General features: G+C 51.0%; 1 protein-coding gene and 1 pseudogene across 1 annotated transcript in view; one reads left to right on the top strand and one right to left on the bottom strand.

Annotated features, from left to right (window-relative positions):
* Positions 1-7,988, top strand: part of CAT (catalase) — a 42,058-nt gene extending 34,070 nt beyond the window's left edge. The window contains exons 10-13 of the mRNA XM_004708283.2: positions 3,171-3,301; positions 4,615-4,722; positions 6,551-6,634; positions 6,954-7,988. Coding sequence (XP_004708340.1) covers positions 3,171-3,301; positions 4,615-4,722; positions 6,551-6,634; positions 6,954-7,019 — 389 coding nt within the window. The 3' untranslated portion in view covers positions 7,020-7,988. The remainder of the gene's footprint in view (positions 1-3,170; positions 3,302-4,614; positions 4,723-6,550; positions 6,635-6,953) is intronic.
* A 2,059-nt stretch (positions 7,989-10,047) lies between these two features.
* Positions 10,048-10,223, bottom strand: LOC115869917 (annotated as a pseudogene).
* Positions 10,224-12,307: the final 2,084 nt, after the last annotated feature.

The following is a 12,307-nucleotide window of genomic DNA, read 5'->3' as shown; positions in this document are numbered from 1 at the left end:
TCGCTTACCTCAGTGGACTCATGTTGTACTTGTCCTTTTGTGCCTGACTTACTTCACTTAGCATGATTTCCTCCAACTCTTCCCATGCAGCGATGTGCTTCATACGTTCATCACTGCTTGGTAAAAATCTTTTGATGAGCAAAAGCTTTCAATTTTCATGGGGTCCTATTTATTTTGTCTGTTGTGGTTTGTAACTTTGTAATTATATTGGCTTATCCTTTGTTGAAAGCTAGGCCTGACAGCATTGCCCTGGCTTGAATTTTGACCAAGTTTTGGTTTCAATTTATACGTGTCGGTCCCTGGTCCAGGTTGAATGGGTTTTTGTGAATGGTGGAAAACCCTGAGTTTGAGTCAAGCCCGAGCTGACTGGGAACAGCATTGTGTAATGAGCTACAGCAGGCGCATTTCTGAGTGATTCTTCCCGCTGACAGCACTGCGGAGGCAGGGTTCGTGGAGCATCTTGATGTCTGTGTGGGTGTGCCTGACCTAGAACGACGTGAATAACTAGGCTCCCTAAAAGCATGGTGTCCTCCCTTCCCCTGCACATCCCTAGTGCTTTTAGGTGAGTGTGGGACACGTGCGCCTCTGGCCAGGCCTACTCACACCACTTAATATGCTTGTAGGCCGCTCCCTCTGCTTGGGCAGTGTGTGCGCAGACTTGCCTGAGCAAACCGTAGTTGGGAAAATGGATATGCCAAAATAAAAGCGTTGCCATTGTTCCAGAAGTCCTCGTGAGAGCTTTGATTGTACCTGACGCTGGCTTGTTAGATCGGTGAGTCGACGTGCTGGCAGCCCCAGATTTGGAAGCATCCTCCTACATTTCTAAGTGCTGGTTGTGGCTGCGGTTGGTTCTGTTCAGTGGATTCTGCCTCGTGGTGGCTCAATCAAGAGGCGTGGCGACAAAATCCTAGGAACCTTCATTAAACAAAATTACCCACGCGAGATGCTATTGTTTCTCGGGCTCTCCCCATAGGGTCTACCCACGTGTCATTCTCGAGACCCCCCATCAGGTCTACCCATGTGTCATTCTCGACACCCCCCCATCGGGTCTCCCACGTGTCATTCTCGAGCCCCCCCATCGGGTCTATCTACTTGTCCCGGCAGCATTTCCTGAGCCATCCTGCTCACTTCCACATACACCACTTCAAAATGGCAATTTGGGCAGCACCCTCAAGGAACTCAAATCATGTTCCTGTAAAATCAGCTTTGAGTTTGGGAACAAAAACAAGTCTGAAAGGGCAAGACGAGGCCGGTCTCAAGTGGACGAGGTGAGGTTTTTCTGGGGAAATGCTGAGAGGACAGCCCTGTCAACGCACAGCAGGTATTGTTGGGATGGACACGGATTCCTCAGAGCTGCGCTCCTGGGCATCCATCGTCTGACCGTGCGGTTGCCCCTTTTCTTAAAGCGTCTTCTTAATACCCCTTTGTGCTCACCCTGTGCCTCCACTGTCACCAGAGCTGACCTCGCGGCCTTGAGCGAGGCTGGCCTCCTCACAGATCTCATTGGGAGCCACTGTTTGAACAGGACCTTTTGGGGGGAAGGTATTGCACTGAGGCGAGGTCCTGTGTTAATGAGAGGACTCGGGGTCAGCCACCCACTAATTTCAGAGGCTTTTAAATAGATTTTGTCTGGAACACACCTGTGGCACCCAAGTAGCGGTACTTTTTGACTTACCTACTGTGTGTGTGTGTGTGTGTGTGTGTGTGTGTGTGTGTGTGTGCACGCCCAAGGGAATTTCAAGAAATTCATGGGAAAATGGCATTGAAAACTAATGGGATTTTTCCATGGTGTGTGCGTGTGTGTGGATTTAGGCTGTTCTTTTTAGGTTCTGCCGATTTGGTTCTGACCTATAGTGACCCTGTGTACAACAGAACGAATCACTGCCTGGCCGTGTGCTGTCCTGTGTGTAGCTATAGATACTTAAAGATACCTGCAGGAGCCCTTGGGGATGTGGTGGGTTACGCACTGGGCTGCTAACCTCAAGGTCAGCAGTTCGAAATCACAAGCAGCTCCAAGGGAGAAATGTAAGGCTTTCTGCAACAAAGATTGCAGCAGTACACTGCCAGGGATTCAGAAGAGGACATGGACCCAGGGATGTCATTGCTGAGGTCAGACAGCCCTGGGCTCAAAGCAGAGACTACCAGAAAGATGTTTACTTGCGTTTCATTGACTATGCAAAGGCATTTGACTGTGTGGATCCTAACAAACTATGGATAGCCTTGAGAAGAATGGGAATTCCAGGTCACTTCATTGTGCTCCATGGGAATCTGTACATGGACCAAGAGGCGCAAGTTCTTTTTCAAGTGTTGAAAGCGAAGAGGTTCTTTGAGCACTCGTGTGCATGGAACGTTGAGTAAGGAAGACTGAAGAGGGACGATGGGTTTTCATTACGATGCTGGCAGACTATTGAAAGTACCAGGGACTGCCAAAAGAACAAAGAAATCGATTTTGGAAGACGTGCAGGCAGAAGGCTCCTAGAAGTGAAAATGGCAAGACTGTGCCTACCTACTTCAGGGACACCAGCCCCTGGAGAAGGCTGCCAGGCTTGGCAAAGGGAAGGCCAGTGACAAAGAGGCAGGCCCTCGACAAGACAAGACGGACGGACACAGTGGTGCAGCCATGGCCTCAAGCACAGGGACAGGTGTGGGGGTGGCGCCAGGCCGGGCCGGGCTTCACTGGAGTGCAGAGGGTTCTGGGAGTGGGACAGACCACTCCCGCAAAGAGCTACAGAGAACCGTTCTGGTGGGTTACAGGAGACCCACCGCCCTGTAGGGTCCCCATGAGTCGGATTTAACTCGATGGCAATGCCTGTCGTTTAGGTTTGTATACCTACATGTGGCATGTATGATTAATGTGTGGACGATTGCGCCTGGTATTTATTTCTTGCGGCATTGAGTAATTGTGGACTGACTTCTGTATCTCCCCAAGTGCATCTCTAAGGAGCCCTGGGGATCTGTGGGCTAGACATTAGGCTGCTAACTTCATGATAGGAGGTTCAAACTCACCAGCCGCTCCGTGGGAGAAAGCTGAGGTGGTCTGGTCCCTCAAAGATTGAAGGACCATCTTTTCAGTCCATGTGCACGATCTAGGTTGCTGTGAGTCGGCATTCACGGGATGGCAGTGGGCTTGGTTTTCGGGGGTTGAGGGGATCTGCGCTGTTCTCTTGCAGGCGGTGCCCCAAATTACTACCCCAACAGCTTCAGCGCCCCCGAGCAGCAGCACTCGGCCCTGCAGCACACGGTGCGGTGTTCTGGGGACGTGGAGCGCTTCAACAGTGCCGACGAAGACAACGTCACTCAGGTACCAGCCAGCGAGCTCTGCCTCCGTCCCTGCTCTGGGCCGTGTTCAGCCGACGCTTGCCATCCTGCACAAATGCAGTTGAATCACCAGGCTCTTGCTGATACAGTCTAATGTACCACAGTCGAGAGATTTTCAGGAGCCGTGGGGCATAGTGAGGTCTGCATTGGGCTGCTAACTACCAGGTGGACGGTTGGAACCACCAGGTGTTCCTCTGGGAAAAGATGAGGCTTTCTCCTGTGTAAAAACACTCAGCCGTGGAGATGCACAGGTGCAGTGCTGTCCGGGAGGGCCGCGGTGAGGGTGGGGGTGGGCTGAGTGGTAGTGAGCTTCACACGGAGCTCCTGTCTTTGCAGCCGTGATGCTGGTGGTGGGGGTTCACAGCCTCACCCTTCTATCTCTAACACACAGAGAGAGTCTAGGTGTTTACACACTCGCTCTAGGAACCTAGCTGAGGGAAAGCCCAGGAAAGTCCAGTCTCGGTGTACTTGAAAAGAAGGAGGAGGCCTATCTTGGAAGGCGTTGGCCTTGTGGTGGTAACCAGCTGGATTGACGTTGTATTCGGCTTGTAGGTGTTGGCTGCCCTCCATGGGGTGGGCCGTAGAAACCATCAGCAGCTCCAGAGGAAAGACTGGAAACCCATACAGTCTCGGGGACCCACAGGGGCTCCAGCAGTCAGCATTGACCCCATGGCTGGGAGAGGGAGCGGCTTGTAGGCATCCACAGGGTTGGGTGCTGGGACCTGGGCTCCTGGCCCAGTGGTGAGAAACAGGGAGGGGGACTTGAATCGTAGGTTATACTGCCACCTGGTGGGGCCTCGGGAGAAAGGCCTAGTGACCCACATAGAAACTGATCACAGCCCAGTTCTCATGAGGGCTGTCTGTTGTGAGTCGGAGTTGGCCCCATGGCAGCGGCTTTCACACTACCTTTGCTGTCAGGAATTGATCACCAAACCCAGGTCTCCACCACCACAGAGTGGATCCCAGCTCGCAGCAGCCCCCTCTAGGGACTCCGAAATGGCACATCGTTAGGAGCAGGCAGCCTCCTTTTCCCTTCTCGGAGCAGCTGGTGGGTTTGAAACCTCACCGTCTAACCCACAGCGCCACCAGGGCATTTCTAAGCAGTGACCAGAAAGGACACTCTTTAAAAGCAGCTGTTAGCTGTTATCAATGACTGGGTTCCTTCTGTTTGGTTTAAAACAGTTATGGGGAACTCTAAAGTTTCTTACTGCAAAGTTGTTTTACACTGAGAATTCGGCACATGGGGCGAGCTTTGGCGGTGGTTACCTGACCTCGGGTCTCTGCCCTCCCGAGCAGGTGCGCGAGTTCTACACAAAGGTGCTGAGCGAGGAGCAGAGGAAGCGCCTGTGTGAGAACATCGCCGGCCACCTGAAAGACGCGCAGCTCTTCATCCAGAAGAAAGCGGTGAGTCTTTGTGAGCCCAGGCGTGCCACCTGCTGGCAGGAGGCGGTAGTGCAGATGTGTGGGCAAACCCACCAAAGGGAAGTGACACGTCTGTTTTACTTGTGAGCCCCTGGGTTAGGCAAAGGGTTACAGCGCTTGGCAGTGTGAGTTCACGCAGAGACGTTGGAAGAAGGTGCGAGCATCTGCTTCCAAAAAATCACCAAAAACCCTCTGAAGTGCAGTTCCGCTCTGAAACACAAGGGGCGCCATGAATCACCGTCAACTGGCTGAGAGAACTTAAAGATACTGGTACTGGGCGCCAGCCTGGCTCTTTCCTCCCCACACTTTCTACCACATGGCAGATCCACCCATCCTCAGCTCTTGGTTCAATGTGTAAGAGTATCCTTGCCTTCAGAGTGACTTCGCTCCCTCCTGTGGGGTTCATGGGCCACAGCTAAATAAATCCCTGGGCAGAGTTAGTAACCGGCCAGCCGTGGCAGGTGAGTCCCACCACAGTGCAGCTTAACCTTTAGAGGACCAGGATGACTGGCTACCCTGTCTACTGTTTGAAACCCACCTGGCGGCTTGAGGGCCCAGCGCCCGACCCTGCTGCAGAATCAAACAAGGAACTTGCAGGTTTTGGACAAGAACTGCGCTGCAGCCTCCAAAAGTCAAGCTGAACTCTGAGCTGAGGCGCCAGGATGTTTCTGAGGTTTGAGCCACAGCCTTGGGAAGCCTTTTTGCTTCTGACCTTTGGGGAGGAGGCCCCAGATAAGCTCGGGAAAGCCTGCTGTTCCTGCCCCTTGCTGGCTGCTTCTCTGTGGGGTTAGTGGCCATCAGAGATGTGCCCAAGGGCCTGGGGACAAATAGCACTGGCAGGCTGGATGGTCTCTCCGTAGGCAGAGATTGAGGTCTTTGTCTGTGTGTGCGTGTGTGTGTGTAATAATTAAATCTCAGTTGGCACTATTGACCTACTGCTATCCAGCTGAGCAGAGAGCCGGGAAATTGCCCTGTGAGATAGGGATTGTTCTCATTAGCTGCCATCTCCCAAGCCATGACAGCCATGGGAATCACATGCTGCCCGTCTCTGAGTCATCCGCACTACGGCCCGGACTGGATACCATGACCCACGGGGTTCTCATCTCCCCTTCCTTCCTCGTCCATCTTAGCACGGAAGCTCTACTGAAGCCTGCTCACCACTCTAGCAACCCCAAGCCGACTATGGCAGACAGGTGGTGCTTAGCTGATCCTGGCCCCCTTAACACTCTCTCCTCCATGGGCCCCCTTTCCCTGTGTCCCTCGTTGAGAGCTGGCCGAGCAGGACAACGTGGAAGTAGCAGAACACTGAGGCTCAAACCCCAGTGTGGCTGTCTTCTCAAACGCTGGCCTCTGGGTCCGAGCCACTCACTTCCTCCTGCTGTGGGCTTGCTCTCGAACCCTGCCCAGCGGAGCTCCTGCTTGACAGAGGGATGCCGCCCAGCAGATGCTGCTGACCACAGTCTATTCAGGCAGTGTCTGGGCCCATGTCTTCTAACTTGTTGAGCATATTCTCAGAGGTTGGCCCCCTACTGCTCTACAGGGAGCTATCCCCACCCACATTGGCCTCACCCTGTGTTCTGAGGCCTCTGTTCTATCACTCACTGACTTCCAGAGCCAAGGACACTCAACCAGTGGAGGCCAGAGTTTTCCCTGGTCTTATTGCCGGGCCCATGTTGGCACACTCTGCGCCCACCACGTCCTGCAGAAATTTCCTTCCTCCCCTGGGGAAGGACTGTCCGCAGGGAAGCTGACTTTGGGGAGTGGCATAGGAGAGATTTGGGGCAACATTTACATTTTTATTTGGTTTCAGGTCAAGAACTTCAACGATGTCCACCCTGACTATGGGGCCCGCATCCAGTCGCTCCTGGACAAATACAATGCTGAGAAGTCGAAGGTGAGCCCCGAGCTGCAAGCTGGGCAGTCCTGTGGACCCTGGGCAGGGCAGGGCAGGGCAGGGCAGACGAGGCTGACTCCTTTCAGCCGTCCTGCCTTCAAGGCCCTTTATCCGTAGCTTTGGGATTTTTTGACGCAGTCAGTCACACATGTGAGATAAGTAAGACACACCCTTGCTTTTCGCTCTGGACCACATTATGCAGCTAGAGATGCATGCCTCCCAAATGAGACTGGGTTGAACACAGACTTTTAGCTCAGGTAAACGCCAAGAGGCTGCTGCTTGAGGTCACTAACCCGCCGGTCTCACTCTTTTGAAACAGAACTCCATCCATACCTTTGTGCAGCACGGCTCTCACCTGGCCGCCAGGGAGAAGGCTAACCTGTGAGGCCCCGGCTGCGCCAGCTCGGGATGGAGCTGCTCCTGGGCTTCCTGTGCCGCTGTCCAGACAAGGATGATGCCGTTTCTGTCGCAAATACCTGCAGGATGATTTCTAATCGCTTAATAACTTGCAATGGTTTCCCCTAGGTAAACGAAGAGTCACTGAGCAGTCATTTAAAAGAAACTTAGATTTCCTTTGGATACTTAGGTTGGATTATTCTGTGGAAATGACTAGAGAGAATGTTTCTAACAAACATGCTTTTGTTTGGTCAATTAAAAAAATCTTTGGAAATTGATGTTTACTTATCACCTCATGGCCTATTAAATCGTGGATGTACATATATCTAAAATCATGGCTGATTGCACAGGAAGAAAAAGAAACGGTCCACCAGACATTTTAATTTTTATAAATTCATTGTGTGAAAAGCACATTCACCAGTATCTTAAAAGAACTGGAGCGTGGTCACGGCTTCATGTCTATTCCACCTTGGTGTTTCTTTCTCTGGAATTACATCGATTGTATACAGTACTGATTTTGTACTGATTCACAACAGCCTGATTGGCAATTGCTTTCCGCTTCTTGTTAGTGTCCACCTGAGAGGATAAACTCTCTGCCAACCCCCTAGCCTTCAAATCCATTCTGACCACAGTAACCCCGTGGGACAGAGTCGGGCTGCCCCCACAGGTTTCCAAGTTGGGAACTTTTGATTCTTGATGGAATCGGGCCACCACATCTCTTTGCCCACGGAGCAGCCTGTGGGCTTGATCCGCCAACCCTCTGAGTGGCAGCTGAGCACTTAGCTCCGTGCCACCACGCCTCCTCCATGAAGGAGTAAGGAGAGCCAGTTCCGAGTTGCGTCACCATCACCACACTGGCAAAGCCTATCCATCACCAGGCCCTCTTCCCATCAGCCCCCACGAACCTGCCTGCCTCTGGACTTGCCTTTCATTTCAATTAAAGTGTGATCATACAGCATGCAGTCTTCTGTGGGTTTTTTGGGTGACAGATTCCTTTAATTCCAGGTTTTCAGGGTCTAGTCATACTCGGGTATATGTCGGGACCCTTGGCCCCTCCAAATAGCCCACCATGTGGCTGTGCTGAACACCCAGCAACGGTGGCCACAACGCAGGCGTGCCTCCACAGTTGACAAGTGCCCATTTGCTTCTATGACTAATACTGCTTCGGACAGTCCCGTACAAGTTGCATGGGGATGTGTTTTCATTTCTTGCATTCCTGAAGGTTTGTCTCCCCTCGCCCTCCCGTAGGGAGACCTTGATCTGTCCTCCCCCAGGATTGCCTGCAAAGACTAGGAGTCAACCTGGATGTCTGGCTGCTTGTTCCAAAGCTCAAGGGGTGGGGTCCTCTCTCTCTCTCTCTCGTCCCCCTCCCTCTCCTTCATGACGAAATCCCGTGACAATGCGTCTCAGCAAGCTCCCAGCTGGCTGCAATGCTACCCACACCGGCACACCACTTGCTAAACCTTACCTCCTGGACATTTACAATCTGTCACCTGCTTTTTGTCATTGTCCCACTTTTCACCTTGAGGCCGGATGCACAGGCAGCTGGAGCCAGGTGTGACCTCCTAAGTTAGGAGGACAGCCCTCCACGTGGCCAGCTCCCGGTGCCTGAGGCTCCTGATGCCGGGCACAAGGCTCTGGAGTCCCCTCTGCCCCTTCATGATACCAGCTCTAAGGTCACTTGTCCCCAGCCCCTGCCCGCTCACTCCTGCCCCTTCCTGATACCAGCTGCCAGCTTAGTGGTCCCCTGTCCCTGCCAGCCCAGTTCTGACTTCTACTATTTCCAATTGCTCCTTTGGATTTGATAATGTGTTAGAAAGAGTCACAGATTCAAGGAAACCTTAAATGATAGTTTTAGTATAGCAAAGGAAGAGACCTGGAGAGGCCCAGGAAAGTTCTTGTCCCCACACCCCATCTTGTCACAGGCATCTCTAGCACCAAACAGGAAGCGGCAGGGAGCTTTTTATTGGGGCCTCAATGCATAGGCATGCTTGGATCAGCCCACCTACCCTGAGGCCAACTGATAACTCTGCCATCCCCACCGTAAACCACCTCATTAGTGTCAACTCTCAGATTTGATCAGGGGGCTGCAGATAACAAAGACATCTCTGGCAATTCCAAGGGTTTAGGGTTATCGTAGGGAGCCCTGGAGGCACCCTCCGGTAAGCTCAGGACTTAGAGCCTACAGGTCTGCCATCCAAACCCATCAGTGCCCCTCAGGAGAAAGAAGAGGGTCTGCGCCCATAAAGACTGACCCTTTCCGAAACCCTAGAGAGAGGCCACGATGAGGCAGGATTGGTGACTCAGTTGTGGGTTTTTATTCTAAAGAACTAGTGGCACAGTGGTTAAACAGCCACTCTGGAAGAACAATGTGGCCGTCTGCTTCTGTGAAGAATGAAGCCTTGAAAATTAGGGTCACAATGAGTTAGCATGAGGAGCCCTGATGGCGTAGCGGTTACGGGTTGGGCTGCTAACCACAAGGTCAGCAGTTCAAAACCACCGATCGCGCCTCAGAAGAAAGCCAAGGTTCTCTACTCCCTTAAAGAGTACCTGTCTGGGAGACACACAGGACTGGTCTCCTGTCCGACAGGGTTGCCGTGAGTCAGAACGGACTCGGAGGTGGGGAGTTTGAGTGGAAGCGTGGTAGTCGGCAGGGTTATCTTTGAGGAACCATGGACAAAGAACTGGTCAAGTCAAAGTAGACTTCCAAGTCCCCAGAGGAAGCCGAGCTCTGTGATTTCAGAAACACTGGGAAGGGTCATCTTGCTGGCTACAAGTTAAACTTGCGTAATTTTGGTCAAATGACGCATCTAGAAATGTCAAGACACTCAGGCCGCCAGTGGCGCAGTGGTCGTGAGTTGGGCTGTGATCCGGAAGGTTTCACGATGGATGAATGGATTGTGAGTTGTACGATACCCCAATAAAATGATTTTTAAAAAGTCAAGATGTTATACAATACAATTAAATACAATAAAGATGACAAAAATGTTAAGCATTTCATCTTTTTCTTTTCATGGTGAGAGAGCCTCACTCTCATAGGTAATGTGTTATAAATAAGACTCCTCGGAACCTCAACATTCGTCTTTGGAGAGAAATGTTCTGAAAAAGTTGGACCATTTCTTTGGCTCTTAGCCTATGATATTAAACTGATAAGATACTGCACTTGATCTTAGCCAAAAGGCCGAGAAGCGCTCAGCCTATGATATTAGTCAAGAACCAGAGTCAGATGGAGCCTTGAACTCGGAAAGCAGAGTGACGGGTCTACAGTCCCCATCAGAACAAGGGTGGAGGTGGTCTCTCAAAAATATATAAAATTTTGAATTTTTTGGAAAATATAAACGATCACATTAATATACTGGAACAGCTCTGTTATGCTTCATTTTTATACAACAAACTCGAGTGTTGAGTGAATTTTTCATTATCTGGTGTTTGTACTTTATTTGTTGTTTTGCTGTGGTGTTTTCTATGGCATTCTCAGTCATCCTCTGTGTTTCCTTTTGCACAATGACCTGCACCGTGGCGCTGAGTTGGCCTTGACGGCAGTGAGTTCTGTTGGGTTTGGGTTTCTGTGTTTTCTCTCAGTGAATTGTATTTTGAAGCTAATATGTGTTAAAGTGACAGATTCTGGAGTTGCATTATCTAAAAAAATGTTCAGAAGGATTTTATTGGGGAGTAAACCAAAGCGCTGCAGCAGGGAAGCCTGACATTCAGAAGATTGTAGTCTGTTATAAGATTCTTTAAGGAAGTTGGCTATATAAAAAAGGAAGTTTTGGAAAATTGCCACTTAAACAAAGGTGGGTCTTTTTAAAGGTGTGTGTGTGTGTGTGTGTGTGTGTGTGTGTGTGTGTGTAATGGTATTGGGTCCACATGTTCTTACATTAACATCCAGGCATTTGTTACAGGTGTAAAGGGTTTTACTGGCTTCTCTATGATGAAGGCCCAAAAAAATGTGGGCTGGGAAAATACCAATCGAGTCAGGTTTATATGTGGCAGCTCCCCTGGCTGGTCCAAATTGACTAGGGTCATTCTGGTTGATGTATGTTGAAGTAAAACTCCCCTTTTAAAAAGTGTGGTGGGTTGTACAGTCAGTTGCTATGAGTCGGAACCAACTCGGTGGCACCTAACAACACCACGTGGGCTGAGCGGTGCCCCCCCGCCCCCCGAAAGACTGATTCACATCCTAACCCCCAGAATCTGAATGGGACCTTATTCGGGAAAAGGGTGGCGGCAGATGCAATTCAGTTAGTGATCTCAAGATGAGATCATCCTGGACTACCTGGTGGCCCTGACTCCAATGACAGAAGAGGAGGGGAGAGCAGATCAGGTGAAGATGGAGCCAGGTTGCAGCTCTGCAGCCACAAGCCAAGGAACCCTTGGGGCCACCAGAAACTGCCGGGGAGCCTTCTGAGCGTGTGTGGCTCTGCCAGTACCGGAATTTTGGACGTCTAGCTTCCAGAACTGAGAGGGAATACATTTCTGTACTTGAAAGCCACAAGGTTGTAGCGATCAGTTGCAGCTGCTCAGGGAAACGATACGAAGTAGAGGCTGGTTTAAGGGTCTGCAAACTGGAATAGCAGCACCAACCCCGTTGCCGTCGAGACGATTCTGACTCACGGTGACCCCATGCAAGTCGGAGGAGAATGAGCTCGGCCGGGTTTTCAAGACTGACCTTGGAGAAGCAGACCACCAGCCTCGTCTTCAGAGGTGCCCCTGGGGGGGGGGATGCAAGCCTCCCCTCCTTTTGGTTAGTAGTTAAGTGCAGTAACCATTTGCCCTGCCCGTGGCTTCCTCAAAAACATTCTGACTTGACCCCCCCTTAACTCTAACCCCAGTCCAAGAACAGTTGGTTCTGATAACGTGGCCCTGCTCTGTACTCACCCATGTAATGAGCACTGAAGATCAGGGTGCTGCAGCAAAGTGTGGGGAAGAAAGCAGACGGTGCCTGGCTATCGAGAAGAAGAGTGTCGGGCCTAAAAGGCTTGTATTCAAATGCAGCCATCTAGGCGAGAAGTCAACTAAGTCCACATGGAAGATGCACACCAGCTTGTGTGATCCAGAGACGACAATTACAAAATTCAAATATGGGGCGTGGTACCCCAACAGACTGGACTGGAAAACACTCCTAAAGGCCAACAAACGATCCTTGAACTAACTACAAGCTTTTCTTTCTTGTTGTGATTTGTTTTGTTCTTTGTCAGTGGTTTCTTGTTGGTGTTGTTTTGTTGTATATTGTTGCTTGGTTTTGCTCTGTCTTGTTTTTGTGCATGTTATTATCTC

The sequence above is a fragment of the Echinops telfairi genome, unplaced genomic scaffold (genome assembly GCF_000313985.2).
Source record: "Echinops telfairi isolate 266 unplaced genomic scaffold, ASM31398v2 ScPeMD7_60;HRSCAF=208, whole genome shotgun sequence".
Lineage (NCBI taxonomy): Eukaryota > Metazoa > Chordata > Mammalia > Afrosoricida > Tenrecidae > Echinops > Echinops telfairi.
This window is presented reverse-complemented; position numbering and strand designations above follow the sequence as displayed.